Below are 16123 nucleotides of genomic sequence, written 5' to 3'. Positions count from 1 at the left end.
TTTTTGATTGGAATCATTGAAGAATTTCTATGTTGGAATTACTCGCTGTTCCCCATAGTTGGATCCCATAGATCCAAACAGGATTTAATATGGCTTTATATAGCATTATTTTACTCTGCACGCTTAAGTTGGAACATCTGCCAATGAGTCAGTAGAATAAAAAAAGTTATGGCACAGTTGAAGTTGAAGCTTATTTTTCTTCAAATTCTTGGCTTCTATGGAACACGTAGTGATTCCGGACATTTGGTTGGCAATGTATTACTCGCTCGCAACAAGATGAATATAATTTCATATTAGTCGTTATATTTCATTTTTATTCGTACTTAATTCTTGTAATTCATATTTTCAATCACAGAATTACATTCTAACGTTGCATTCATAGTGACTAACACGATAAAAGAAGTTAGAGAAACTTCTTCAAAATTGATATAGAAATGCGAGAAAGAGAGGCGAAATGCGTATGCAGAGTTTCAACTCAAAGGGAGTGCAAAACCAGTCCAGAGTATGCAAACCAAGAGTGTGAATCCAACTAAGGGTATGTCAACCTTAGATGTAACTTGCGATTCGCTAAACCAACAACCATCTCATCTAAAATTCAAACTCGGCTCTGTAACATTAATTTATCACGGAGATAGCATGTAGAAATTATCTTATGCGTACATTACGAGTGTCAGACGAATTTACAATTCGTTAACCTAAATGGGATGCAACTGCAAAGACAGTGATTAGACGGGACGAGTTGCAAATGCAGCTGAATAAATCTACGCTGCAATCATTTAAAAAGATCGTTAAATAATTGAGAAATTGACAATCTTCTATCTGAAATCATTCGTTTGAAAAATTTTTCCTCTAATTTCTCATTGCGTCACTTTCCTAGCAAACCAACGATACATAAAACGAATATAATCTTCCTCGCCCCACATACTATAAAACACAATATCAAAGAAAATTCCATGAAAATTCGATGAGAAACACACGACAAACGTTCTAACGCCAGTACACTTTCAAATCTACGAAAACCTTCAAAATTCAGCTACAACAGGCAGAGACAACGTTTCTGCGCGATTTTTACTCGGTCGAGGCGTGATCGTATGCAAATTGAAAAGAACGACGAGAGGATTGCGTCGCAGCGTGGAATTGCAACGCAATTCAAGCAAGCCGAGGGCTGCAAGTCCGTGAAGCGACCGAGTTAGGTTTCCAAAGTTGTTTCAAAAGCCGACAACGGGTTTTCTACCGGCAACGAGAAACCGACAGCACACGTGGAAATAGCACAACGCGTTTGCCCTCGGCGATTTTTCCGTCCACGAGCCGGCAAATTACGCGCGGTTTTGGGGTCGCTGGTTATTTCTGTCCGCTTTTGTCGGCAAATGGGCAATTAATGCGCTCTTAAAGACGACGAAATGACGACACAAAGCTTGTTTGACTTTCACGGTAGGTGGTTCCCGCGGAATTTGGTTCGCGAGTTACGCTTTTAGGAAATTTCTATAGACCGGCGTTTCGTTCTTTTCCAAAGTTTCTAACTTCGTTTCGTTTTCTGACGGATCTCGAATAATCAGATCCGCGGATTTTTATGCATTTCTACGAAACTGAAAGTATCACTCTACAGAAGCTGACTGAATGTATATAATTTGTAAAGATATGTAAAATATTTGAGGGAGAATATTCGTTTTCATGTTTAATAGATAAAGTGAATCCTTATTTCTTTAATTGTATTCGTAAAGATAAAAATTTGCATAAAGATCAATTTCGAACGACTAGTTGTTTGGTTTTTCTTCTATATTTTTTTACTACTTTATGATCCTTCATTTTATACGATTTTCTTATAGTCAGGGTTAACAGTTGTTTCCCTTCTTCAAAGTAATTAAAGAATTATTCATACAAAGGTTTATTCATATACGAGGCTATTTACCAACAGAGCGCGCAATGTTCAAACGTTAAGATGAAAAACCTTCGTCTAATCTGAGAGAAGACAGACAGAAATTATCGATAGTAGGTGTACGACAATAATAATTGCGATTAAACGTGAAATACGTGACTCGTCTGCAATTTAATGAGTAATCACTTCAGCAGAGAAAAACCATTACCATTGTCTATAAAATTAGTCAGTGTTATAATACCATTACGCTCCCTCGCACTCGGCAAGATTACAGTCGTGCTTTTGCTCGCGGAGAACTACAAAGACCTTTAATTTACTAACTCCTCTATGCGACGTTCCTGCAGGACAATTAACGAAACCTAATCAAGTACTCTGAAACACGGTAGCAACCAATTTGCATCCTCGTCGAATAAATTTTTGACAATGTGATCCATCATCGTAGCAACTCTAAATTCAAACGGTGCATTTCATGAATGTTATGTAAGTTTTCATCTTTAATCCTAAACTAATACTTTAATCCTGCAATTATACGACGACTAAAATATAGAATTTGTATGAAAGAAAAATTGAAATATGCGTATGGTAAATAAAATAAAATAATATATATATATGGTTCAGGAGAAGAAACAAATCTTTATCCACGTGTTTCACGCCATACATCGTTTTCATCCACTTCAAACTTTTCTAAACAGACATTAACGTAATTTAAAATTCTAAATGAAAATGATGGTTTGGTTATGTAAATACCAGCTAAGGGTATGACTTGTTGTTTGCTTTTTTATGTGAAGAATTCTTAGTAGAATGACTCACGAATCGCGCTGGTCATCGTATTTTCTCATGTTCAACTTCATAAGTTTCCTAAGCTCCAAAATTAAACATAAGATGAGATCTTCATTGACGTAACTTCTGCTTCAAGTGCAAATCTCGACCACGAGTTTGTTATTTTTAAGAGTAAGGATCTTTAGAAAATATGAAATTGTTCAATGAAATCTTCACCATCATCGAACCAACAACAAGAAGATGACATTTCTCTTCGTTAATTATTTATTAAATTTCTCGATCTTCTTGTCGAGGTTTATAAATTTCGGTAGGATAAAGATTCAAATGAATATCATTACTAGTAATAACTATGCAATCTGTCGTTAACTCCACGTCGAGAAAGTTTGTTTTCTCCACATTAATGTCTTATAGGATTTCTCAATATTCTCTTAAAACACGTAACTTTCGAAAACAATGGAAATTAAAGTCTTGAATGAAAACTTTACCACAATGTCAGTTGTTACTCTCTCGCTAACACAAAAGACACTTTCTTTCACATTTACATTTTGTTATATAAAACTTCTCAATATCTTTCCAAGGTTCGCACTCTTTGAGAAACTGCAGATTCGAATAAAAATCTCATGACAATGCACGCCATTATAAACTTCAGCAAATTCCACTCTATGCTATTTTCTGTAAATTCACCTATATAAACCATCTGTCATCTTTTCACCACGAGAGAACGTAAACGTCAGTTAAAATCATACCGTCAAAATTATACCGCCGCATACACGAGCTATCAATTCCACAACAAAAATACACTTTTCGTAAACTTAGAACCGTAAAGTATAAGAAAACTCTTGCGATAATTCGCACTACTATTAACATATTCGTTGCTATTTACTACGTCTATCTATTATACATATTTCACGCAACAATATTTCTTCAAACACATTATCTTTTAAACTATATTGTATTAAAACTCAAAGAAAGTACAATCCAACGATTATGTCAACAGCATTGCTTAAATAACTGAGCATAATCGACGCAGCATATGCGTCACTAACAGAGAATATCCACCTCAAACTCTTCTGAACTAAAATAAACTTGAACTTTTGCACGAAGAGCGATAGATTTGTCACTTTTGCCTCGAACAATCGATAGATTCATAAACTCTACTCACTGTCTTGCATCAGTCGTGTTCAAACAACGTACCACCGGTCATAGATCGAAAAGAAAACAACGTTTCTCATGGATCGCGCACGTTTGCAGCTTGTTTTATCACGATTTGCTTTTCTTCTCGGGAACGGTTCATTGTCGCGTTGTCAACTCGAGTTTTCTGACGATCTCGGCGCCGGATCGCGTTCGCCGCGTATGCTAATTTTGCTGGTGCAGTCACGTGCTTTCGCAACGAGGATGCACCGGCTTGGCGTCGTTCAACAGCGAATATGAATGTTCCGACACCGGGATTTGCTCTGTGCCTGCGCTGGAATTTTTTTCTACGCTTTTCACGACCTCTTTTGTTACCATTATTAAAACATTCCGCTGTTGTTCTTCTGTAAGCTGTGTTTTGAGTGCTTCAGTTTGAAACATGGACTTGTAGATCGTTTAGCAGGAAAATTTGTTCTTCTTGCGATAAGATATCATTTTAGAATGTGGGATTTTTTCTCACATTTTTGTAAAAATGATGTAGTACGCCAAAATTGGAACAATTTTTATCGCGAACGAATACATTTGTCGTTTGGTTAATAACTTGTTGAAACGCTATGTTGCTCACGTGCAACGTCAAGTGTGAGAGTAATAAAAGAAACGTATTGTTCGTGTTTTTAAAGGGAAAGAAACAACGAAGAAAATTCATTTTATTGAGATAGTTTCTAGGTTACGTAGATTAATAATTCGGTACACTGTGGCAGTGTCGAGTCCAGGTCAGAATTTATATTCGTAGAAATGTTGAGTAGCAGATTAGGTGGGAATAAACGAACGGTTTTCTAGAGGTGGAGAAACTTCGTATTTCATTTCAACTAGTTTTTCTAGGCTGAACAAAGATGATTTACAAAAACGAGCACCATTGTTCATATTGGAAAGTGCTTCTATTAAGTGAAGAATTTTTTTAACAGTAAATATGAATAAAACTGCGTCGTGATATAAAAGTAATTAAGAGTAATTAACAATTGCCACTATAGTTTTAATCGATCATTTATTTCCCATCTATGTAATAAGTTTTTAAGTTTGAGAAATATTTTTCCTAAAGTTTCAGAGTTCTACCTAAAGAGAAAAAATAGATCGGTTTAAATTTGAAACTTTTACTTAACACAAGAGAAAAAGCTAAGAAAAGTACTAAGTAAAAAAGATACTAAGAATAATTGTTGTAAATCTTGATGCTTCAAATTAAATATTGTTCTTTTAAAAATTGTTATACGTCTGCTTATCTGAAAAGGAAGGAAGGAAGGAACATTAGTTAAATTAAAAATCTTCAATTAATTATAAAAATGTCTATCTAGAGTTTAAGAGTCCTAACATTTTTCTCAAACAAGAAGCTTTTTAGATTTTTACAAACAAGAAGAATTTTAATTTCATTTAAATAATTGCTTCGAAATAAATTGGCAGATAAATTAAAGTTCAGCCGCGCGTTTTTTTCGAAAAGAGAACTTCATTCAGCTTTCAAGGGGATCGCGTAATTCTTTCCTTAAACTGAAATAAATTTTCCTTAATGCAGGCGAAACTAGAGCGCAGCGGAAGCTGCTATTGGTACTTGCGCTTAATAAGTTACAATAACGTTAATTACTGCAGATAATTACGTTAAAACTCTAATATAATTACAACGTGACTCGCTCGTGGAATTCTCTCGTCTGTCGTTACTACAGAAGGATTTTACAGTTACGTTTGGATGTTGTTGAAACGCAATAAAAAGGTAGCTTCTGCCCCCAAAAATTAAATACAATTTTCTATTTATTTAATTATAACAAAAGACTGTTATAATTAAATCTTCAGCCGACTCTAAATTTAATACAACTACAACCATCAGTTTCAGTAAACAACGTTTTCTATCCAGAAACTGTACAAACGAATAACTTTTACAATCCAAAAGATGATCATTATGAATATCCGAATTACACAGAACAAAGAGTTTCCTCTCTCCAAAAAAAAAAAAATATTAAATTTACGACAACCTATCCAAACACTGGAGCGTAGTATTCAAAGTACGGTGGAAAAGGAAGCAAGACAAACGGATCCACGAAACATCCATCAACGCGGAAGAATCCCAGGGCGTGTGAAAGGGGTTGTAAAAATCTGCATGGCCGAGTTTAATATCGAGGAACAAACGATGATTCCCGTGAGCTGACAAACTCTCTCATCCCCTTCTTCTCTCCAATTCCTTTTCTCGATTGTACTCTTCATTCTCTCAGCGGAAAATTTCTTTTCTGCTTACGACCGACTGATACCTCTCTTTCATCGGTAGATAGAAGACTAGAAAATAAGGCGCAAGGTGTACGCGGATTCTATCAGTGAGAATCATATCCACCTGTGCCCAGTGGTCATTATCCTGTCTTCGTTTCTTCCATTTCCTTTTTCCTTCTTCTTCTTCTGTTCACCAGCAACGTAACAGGGTAAAGAGGAGAACAAAAAAAAAAAAAAAGAAGAAAAGAAAAGAAAAGAGATCCGAGGGATGGAAGGAGAGAATATTAAAAACTTTTTCCATAAAACGTCTTTGCGAGGCGAGACGCCGTTAGACCGAGCATGAAAGCTTTGGTTCCTTGTAGTTTCAAGCGTATCCTCGCCGGTTTTTCCGAATTAGTTCAGACGGTTTTCCGCGTTGCGCCTCCTATTTTTCTCGTTTTTTTTTCTTCGCCACTTGGGCCGCGGGCGAAATGAGCGCACGGCCCCTTTCGCTGTGGATAAACGCGGCACAGGGCTCGAGAAGAGGAAACCCCGGGAATAGTAAAATTTAATTTCGACCATTTTAGTTGTGCATCGCGCCAAGTTATTTGGCATTTCGAGGAAATGCTCGGCCTTGAGATTATCGGTGGAAATTCGCGATGGTTAATAACATTGAAAGAAATGTTCGTGGAGTATTTTTAATAGAAATGAAAAATAAAGCGAAGGATACAACGAGAGTTTATGGATGTGTGTGTGTGTGTATAAGTGTAGATACTTAGGGAGGATGGGAATTACGACAGACTAAAATCTACTGGAAAGTGTGGTTTGAAGTTTCAAGCTTAGTCTGAAGCTGAGATGTGGAATCACGATGCAAATGTTTATTTCATTTGGTTGAAACTTAGTCTTGCGGTAAATACTGAAAACTTCGCAACATATTTCTAGAAATTTAATGCGAAGAATTATCACTATCATGAAAAAATATTTCAATAGGAAAGAGAAATATTTTTTTTTTACCAAAAATTCAATTCTAATTGTGTATATTGAAAATTGTATTAATCGATAGTAGAAGAATGATAGTTTGTAATGTATCGTGGCAAATATTCAGAGGAATAAAGCATACAGATCGATAAGAGCACGTTGACGTTATCGAAAGGTTAATTGGAAGTACGTGTTTGCGATTGCTTGCCACTTAATTAAGGAAACTGGATACGTAAATATGATTAGGAATGCGATTGAATGCGTAACAAATTAATTAGGTATGATATTTAATTGGTGAAAGGTTTGTGAAAGCTGACGATAGAACGAATTATACGACATGCTTGAAGAAGATCTGAAACACTTGAAGAGTTCATTCAAGTGTAGCTACTTACATACGTATATGTAATTACGAAGTACTATCGAACATAGAGGATCAGAATCATCTACAACGATTACTTTTCTGAACTTAAGAAGATTGTCTTGCCTTTTCTCTTAATTTAAAATTTAGCTTCTACTGTACTTTACTTTGAAGAAATACAAAGTAAACGAGGAAATACGAAGTAAAGGAACGCATATCTTCCACGTCTATCAAGACAAATACTATTTTTATCTATTAAAAAATTCTCAGTGAAATAATAAAGAGAAGTCAAATAAAGGAATATCTGCTCGTACCTTCTTCCACAAAAGAAAAATTCTCTTCTACATCAATTCCATTCCAATAGTAACTTCATTATAGAAACTCTTTATGATACTACTACCGCCATTTCCATTATAGCAATAGCACTACTTTCAACGCTAAAACCATTACGCTGTACGATTATCCTCGCGTAATATAAAACGAAAGAAAGATATCACGTACTCCCTTTTTCTTCGCCTTTGTTTCTTCCCCTTTCTCTTCTGTGCATTGTGTCTCTTTGCCCATCTCTCCATTCCAAATTTCTCGTTCGTTCGAACGGTTCGCCAGGGCCACCAGGCGAATTATAGCGATTTACGAGCGTTGATTTACGCTCGACAGATACGTCGATTCCAACGCCTCCAAATTATCCTCTCGAAGAGTCATTAAATAATCGAGGCAACGTTTCGTCAACAAATAAACTCCCTTCGACGAGCCGTGCGAAACAACCAGAAGAACGACGTCGTCACGACCATTGATTTCGGGAGGAGAACGAGCGAAGTCAGTTATCCTCGTCGCGAAGAAGTTGGCAAGTTCGCTCTGATGGATCTCGATCAACGTGCAACCCATTCATCTCGTACACGACGTCGAAACAGAGCTATCTTCTGACGCTCGTCGTCCTTGTTCTAAATCCCTCGATTGTGTTCTTTGATGTTACACCTTCTCTTCTTTTCACTTTTTCCTGCTCTTTTTTCCTTTCTTTATTTCCTCCGGATGATTGTCTGCATCTTTTCTTACGGAGTTACGAAGCGATGATAGAGTTACGTGGAAATTGAATTTTTGTTGCGGCTGATGATCCATAAGATCTGCTCCTTCTTTCTTATTCTCGTAGTTTAATCTTCTTTATTAGTCTTAATAGTTATCCTATTTTTGGCTTCACTTTTGTTATTGTTCCGTTTCTCCGATAGTTTTGATTTATTTTCTTCGTTGTTTCTAGTAATTATCGTAATATATTGCTTTGACTTGTTGCTCTTCTTTCTCTTACGTACAGTATTTTTCGCATTACTTTTAATAGTTATTTTATCTTTGCTTCGAACTTTGTTATCCTTCTTCTTCGATGGAATTAATTTTCTTCTGTGTTTATTGCCTTTAATAGCTACCCAATCTTTTTATTTATCGTTGTTGTTTGCCTTCTTCGACCGCTTAATCCTTAGAATATTCGAGCTATGATTTCCTCGGATAGAAAATTTCTGAGAAAGTGTGCCAAGTCCTACTACTAATTAACGTAAGAAACTCCGAACTTTTAGCAAAACGACGATAATATTCAATGAAGGACGAAAAAATAAATGGCATAAAAATTGAATAACAGAAGAAAATCTATTAATATGGATGTCAACTATTTATACGTTTAAAAGCTTGTAACTTCGTTCTTTCAACAGAGACGAACCATTCCCCGTATTATTATTTATGAAAGAGGTTTGAAAAATCTACTAAGAACTTTTTAACTTATATAATCCTGAGAAAGATTCGAAATATTTCCGTCAATCAGTATATGTATCTTTCCAAACATCATTTCTCGGATCACATTAGATCACATCACGTGTTTACACGCTGTTACACGAGATTATTTTAGCAGAAGTAAAATCTTGCATCCGGTAGTGTAAATGTTTCGAAAAACACATGAATCTTGTTTGAATGATATTAAGTATCGTTCGAGGCAGCTTTACTTTCAAACAGAATACAGATTATATACAAATTTCCCCAAAATAGCCGTGTATATCATCTATTACTATTTTCATCTGCATTGCGTTCTGTGTGTATTAGGTAAATTTCAAAAGAAAATAAAAAAAGGAAAAAATATCTTCAAAATCAGCGAGTCACTCTAAGCAAAGAAACGATCAATTTTCTATCGATTATCGATCAAAAAATTCTATATAACATACTGTATAGTAAATCAATTTTATGTTAAAAAATAAATGCAACAGAGATATAAATATCTCGCAAGAGGACGAAAAACAGAGTAAATAGAGGAAATATAACGTTCACAAAGATCAAGTGTAATCACCACTATCACCGTCTCACAAAAATATTTCTCCGATTCATCTTAAACTTCACAAAAGCATCGTCTCAACGCATTAACACATCACCACGAAATTTTCACTGGCAGTCAATTCGCGTCTTTCAATAATTAACTGCGAGTCACTGTTTAATTTCTCTTTTTTGTTGAAGTATTTCTCCATTTCTTTCTACTGGCGCAACGTTCGATCGATACAATCTTCACCGCTAACTAATCTCTCTGATCGATTTTCAATTTTCAATTACATCGTGGAAACAATCGTGCAGCTTCCACGAACGATTAACAAAAATTCCTTGAATCCTCGTCCAAGTGTTTTTAACTCTCGCCAAAATGTCTCTGTAACTTGATAACAGCGCACGTAAGCTTCGATACACAAAATCTTGGCTAAAATTCGATCCATTCGCCAAACTATCCTCTGGAAATTGAACTTTCGAATAAAACGACGCGCTATATTGATGTGAAAAATCGACGTATCTGTTGGCACACGTCAGAGAAAAAATGGAAAGTCTCGGTGAAAAGAGGCAGACATGCCTGTCGTTTTGAGCCTCCGGATAAAACTAGTTCGCGGATGGCTGTTGAAGCCCGTTAGCCCTCTCCTTCTTTCTCCGTCGCGCGCGCGACTATTTAAATCTTTTGTAATAGCTACTGGCCAAGACGAGCTTCCACCAAGACCCTGTCGTCACGTGGCGACAAGAACGCTGTCCATGTTCAGCTTTCGTAGGATGTCTTCGCTTCGACCATCTTCTTTGGGGTGGTTTCGGTGGTTTCTTGGTGGTTTTAGCCACTTGAAATTTGTTTCTCAAAATTTCCAGGTAGCAAGAGAGTAGTTTCCTAGAGTTGGAATAGTTGTTAGAGGCTGGCCTTTGGTAAAATGTCGCCCTCTGACGAATTTCTTCTTACGGCGTCGATGATTTTTCTTTCGAAGAAATTTCCTTCAAGTTTCTTCTTTCTCTCTTTTTCATCGCTTGTACGTTCTTGTTAAAAATGGCAAATTTCTCGTGTATATTTTTTGTTGTCGATGATTGATAAGGTTTTTGAGAGCGACATGAAGAGCATTTTAAAATGTAAATTAATGCTTGCTGATGACGTACGGAAATTTTATGACGTTAACGAAGAAACTTTTATTGTTTGGATAAAATTAAATTGAAATCTTCCAGGAAAGAGATTTCCGGTAATCTTCTATCATATATTTTTCCGCTAATTCCTGTATTTTAGCGATGACAAGTTCTTCGAAAAAGTGTTCTTTATACAAATTACGTGTCAAGTATCATCGATCTTTGTATAAAAAGATCTTAAAAAACAATTCTCCTATATCTCGATTCTCACGATAACTACAAGTTAAATTAATCGCTGCAAAAATAGCTCATCGTTAAGAAAACCAGACTTTCCTTTTTTTTAGTGTTTTTTTTAAACATGCTCTTGCCATGCCTTAAAAATAATCGTAAAAGTACAATCTGCTGTTATTTTAAACAAAACACAAAACAGACACTCGTCTTTTAAATACAGAATCTCGGGAGTAGCTGAAGAAGTCAGAGGAAAACTGATACAAGTGAGGAAATATTTCAATTACAAGGACAACGAATAAATTTGTGTTTTATAAAAACATTTCTGTTTATTCTCAAACATTAAAACGTTAGATGTCATCGTTATCGCGAAAAAACATATTCCCACTATTTTTCTTTTAAAAGGTGCGTTCACACCGCGTTTCTACTCGGTTCTTTGATTACGCTTCTTTGCATTTTTTAAGATAATCTGCCTAAGTAGTCTCTGTACATGGAACAATTACTCTCAAACATTCGTTTTAAACGAACGTTTCATTTCGTTTGATTTCGAAAATCTGTATCCTTTTCTACTTAGAAATATGTTATACAAATAATGCTACATATAAATCATGCCATATGAAAAACAACTACACTTGTATTATTTTTCCACCGAGTTCTTCAACGATACCTGTTAGTAAAAATGATAACTTTTGGTAATTTCTTAGAATATATTTTAAAATAGCGCAATTCGCTCTTTTTAACGTTAAGTACCTTCCAAACGTTCGAAACGCGTGTTGTGATTAAAACAAAAATACAACAGTTACTCTACATGTTCATCAAGTTCTCCCATTTTACCTAATACTAAAAATAATAGCTTTTATCGATTTTTAAAGGTATTGTTTAAAATAGCCTATCCAAGTCTTCCTAGCGTTGCTTTAACTTTAAACATTCCTATTCAATTTCAACCCCGACGTCTTAGCAGTTCACCCACCTCGTGGCAACCACCAACTGACAGAGAAATAAATTTTTCGGTGTCTCAGATTTCATCCAACGTGATACAGCTACCGTGACGCAACACACGCCTTTTTCCCCCTAGGCAAAAAACACACGCATGAAAGAAAATACGCAGCCTCTAGGATGACGAATCGTTGATTAGGACGCGGCACGTTTCCTTCACGCTGCAATGTAATCTGTCAAGCGTTTTAAAAACGCCTGAAAATAATCCAGCGTGACGCAAGGGGCTGTATAGCTCCCGCTTGTCGAGTTTACAAGCCCCCCATGAAATTCTGAGATACGTACAGGTAGAAGTAGTATGAGCACCATGACCAAGAGGCGTGGAAATTATGGGGAATAGTGATCAATAGAGATTCGGTTCGAATCAAATAATTTTTACAAATGTTTCAAGTCTGATTGAATTTATTTGGTGAGAGGTTCTTGGTGGAATTGTATTAGGTTGTCCGAGAAGTGTCTTTCTTTTACAGACCCGTCTTTTACAACGATGCATTTTTATACAAACATGAAACCTTATCTGTCGAACGTTGCGATCTTTATTTTGATAGAACAAAATGGATTCCTTATGAAACGAAAGAAACTTTTCGGACGACCTAATACGTAGATAACTTTGTCAGAGGATTACTACAGAGATTACAGAGAATTACTATATTAGGAAGTATTTTTAGATGAACCTCTATTTTCTGAGAGATTGATTCAATCGCTGTGCTATAGTAACGCAGAGAATAATTTGCAAATATATATAAAGAGATATTTTCTTTAAACCAATTTTTGTTTTCGAAGAAAGTTTGTTGTTGCATCGATATTAATTACATTTTTAATGAACATGTCTAGATCACTGTGTTTTAGTAGCGATAAAATTAATTGGAAATATTGTACAAAATATTTTTATATTAATTTTACTGTTAAGAAATAAAATCTTGTTTTGGAAGAGATTGATTTTGAAAATTTGTTCCTGGTATTTCGATTCCGTAGGATCTATAAGCAAGCATTATCTGTTCCATTTATATTGATTGTTATTCATAAAATTGTATTTTGCATATTATCACTGTTGACGGAATGACAATCAATAATTATGATACATTTATATGAAATTTCTCTATATTCGTAATTTATTTGTATAAAGAATTAGAACTACCCTCATTCGTGTTTCTTAACAGGTAACGTGATTTATAATTTGACAGAAATAAGAATGCTGAAGTAAACTGAGATACATCGGAAATTGAGATTTCAATATTTGCGATGAGAAATTTTTGCGCGAAATATTCACTTCCTATTGATTGTACGTAGTAAGAGTTTATCAGAATTGGAAAGCTATCAATTTACTAGGCAAAGCTGAAGACTAGGTTAAACGATCGAGTTAAGATATGAAAAGGTGAAACAAATTTCAATAACAGTTTCTCAGGAAACGTAAAGGATAATAAAGTTCGAGGCCTGAATCCACTTCGCCAATTTACAATTCTGACTCATTATTACAAACTCAGCTTTCAACAACGTTGGAAGCTTATCAAAATCTTTTTATTTTATTGTATAGTTAACCAATGATAGTTCATTAATGTTTAAGACGCACCGTATTATCTTTATTTTTAATATATATAACTGTTAGAATATATAAAACATTAGAATAGAATTAGAGTAATATTATATGGAAGAATAAAAAATATTTTAAATAAAAGAAGACAAACTTGTCTGTACGTAACATTTCAAAATTCTTTCAAAACTTATCGTGTTCAAGAGTTTCTTTGGACACTTAGACGTGAGTATGAAAAGAAAGTTCTACAAATAAAAAGGCTTTAGAAAATATTTCCAAACTCATGCTTACTTTCTTATCGAGTTTTCTAATAACGTAATGAAGATTGCTCAACATGAACATTTCATGGTGTTTAATAACTGTGTTTGATTTTGAAGATACGTTTTCTCCCGCTCATGTGAACGGCGCTCTTCAAGAATCGGTATAGAGACGACATCTGGATTTCTAGAGCTTCGGTAGAACAAGCGTTTGCCGTGGGCGGGCATTGCTGCCAAAACAAAGCTTTTCTTGGCTCGATGGATAAACAAATTTTGAGAAAATAGCCGGCTTTTCGCGATTCTTCGTCGGCATGAAAATATTCGACACGTTCTAAACGTTTCATCGTTATGTTGTATTTGTTCAGAAATTAATTATCTTCCATCCCCCGCTACCTTCTTCCTACAATACATCTTTGCTCCTTCAACTTATAACATTTGCGATTAAACATTTAGAGAACCTCGTTACTTTGTATTTGACTTTTCATTTTCTAATATTATACCACCTAATGACAAAATCCGCAGTCACTTAGTTGCCAACCCAATAGTATTATCATTTTGGTATTCTTTGTTATGCAATTTTTTCAAAGGTTTTTTGTTATATTTTCATTAGTCGAAACCTGCAATTAGTTTGTTTATATTTTCCTTTGGACATAATACGAGGATCATAGTAACTTTATTAGTTTCACCTTTTTCCTAAATAAAACCTGTTTTTATACAACAAAACAACTTTATCTCTTTAATATTCAAAGGCATTTTTAAAATAGTAATTATAGATATTCATTTTTATTGGAGTTTGAAATAGTTAGAATTTACGAGCTATTTAGAATTTAGGGCATAATAAATTTGGAAAGACCATGTTTTCATTACTATCACACTGACAAATTTTCCAGAAAGTTTCATAGAGCTCTAAAACACGTAACACGTAGCATCTAAATCTTCCTTATGACTCGAATATTTTTCTCATGCCACAAACACCATTATCTCTGCTTACATAATCAGCCTGGTTACCAATATATTTTGACCTAAAATGTTTAGATAATACATAATGCACGTTTGTTCCCCGGAAAACTGGTAGATAAACCAAATTTATATCATAAATTTCTATCCGCACCGCTGCCAAAGGTATTATTCTTCTATATTTGACTGCTTCAGAAAATTCCACGAGAAATAAAAACAATTAGTACACTCACCATCATCGGAATCATTCAGTCATTGGTTTAAAATAGTAGCGAGATCCATTAAATCACTATTTTAAATTTATTCACTTGTCTTCGTTCTTCTTCACGATGATAAAATTCAACAAAATTTCTTTCGCGAATCGAAGACGAAGAAAAATTCGATTTTCCATCTTCGAATTTTTAGCACAATACTCTTTCTAGTATTTTATTTTTATTTTGCCTTGTACAAATATCAATTTATACTGTACGTTAGAGGTAGTATAGGTTGGAGATTTTGCAAGATTTATCACGAATAATTATGAAAATATGTTGGAAAATTCGAGAGATCGAGTGACTGGAACTGCGACAGCTGCCGGCCGGACACGAAGTTGGCGCGTTTGGCTAAGTTTCGAAAATAGTTCGCACCGGATTCGACGATGGTGTGTCTATTTGTAGCATAAAACAACCAGTCAGGCCCGCCACGTTTAATTTACGAAACTCCCTAGCGATCTAGTAAAAACTATCTCCTCTTTCAGAAATATCATTTTTATTCTTCTTGTCCTTTGTTTTATCTTTTTCGTAATGAAACATTATTTTTCATTTTTCGTATCTTAACTTCATAACTTTAGGTATACAACCTTTTCCGAAACATTGTAAAATATGATATAGCATTATCTCTGTTTCATAGTCGTTTCTTTTATTTTGAGAATATAGCAAGACTTTCTGTAAGACATAAAGTAAAGCAGCTTAAAACAGCTTTTCTATGCTTTTGTCTGAACACCCTTCACTTTATCTAATATCCAATTATTGCCGAATGCTCTTTATTCTTCGATATTACCGTGCGTTTTTTGTCTGATATCCCACCTTTTATCTAATATTCCCCGTAAATAATAATTGAAAAATTTTCTGAAAAGAAGAACACGTATGTACCGAGCACATGTTTTAGTCAAATAGTTAAATTACCATTATATTTCTCTCAGAAATAAACAAAGAGGAAAGTTGATTAAAAATTATCAAAATGATAAATTCAAACTAGGTAATACTAAAGCTGATTACGTAATTACGTAATATTCGCTAATGTTATACAACTAGAACTGAGACATCCAATGCAGCTTTGTCTCATTGAATCTTTTTCCAAGAACCTTTTCAATTCCGCTATATACATTATAAACGTGTGATACAGAATTGCTGAGCAGGAACAGCCCAGAACAGTAATTCCGACCT

At 34.8% G+C, this 16123-nt stretch overlaps 3 protein-coding genes across 8 annotated transcripts in view; 1 reads left to right on the top strand and 2 right to left on the bottom strand.

Annotated features, from left to right (window-relative positions):
• Positions 1-16123, top strand: part of Ror (tyrosine-protein kinase transmembrane receptor Ror) — a 349227-nt gene that overhangs the window by 108125 nt on the left and 224979 nt on the right. The window lies entirely within an intron of this gene.
• Positions 1-16123, bottom strand: part of LOC138187484 (serine-rich adhesin for platelets) — a 64732-nt gene that overhangs the window by 22314 nt on the left and 26295 nt on the right. The window contains exon 1 of one of the 5 annotated variants that reach the window (XM_069128322.1): positions 7851-9852. The exons of 3 other annotated variants lie outside the window; for them this stretch is intronic. In XM_069128322.1, the coding sequence (XP_068984423.1) occupies positions 7851-7896 (46 nt within the window). In that variant the 5' untranslated portion in view covers positions 7897-9852. Of the gene's footprint in view, positions 1-3818; positions 4010-7850; positions 9853-16123 lie in introns of those variants that run through there. One more of the 5 variants, XM_069128323.1, reaches the window with a different exon arrangement.
• The window catches only part of LOC138187771 (uncharacterized), a 266905-nt gene continuing 251358 nt past the window's right edge, over positions 577-16123 (bottom strand). Inside the window, exon 17 of the mRNA XM_069128905.1 lies at positions 577-588. The gene's annotated coding sequence lies outside the window, so the exon portion shown is untranslated. The remainder of the gene's footprint in view (positions 589-16123) is intronic.

This window comes from Bombus flavifrons, chromosome 15 (assembly GCF_040668555.2).
Source record: "Bombus flavifrons isolate JBK064 chromosome 15, iyBomFlav1_principal, whole genome shotgun sequence".
Classification (NCBI taxonomy): Eukaryota; Metazoa; Arthropoda; class Insecta; order Hymenoptera; family Apidae; genus Bombus; species Bombus flavifrons.
Note: the sequence above shows the minus strand (reverse complement) of the source record. Positions and strands in the feature narration are given on the sequence as shown.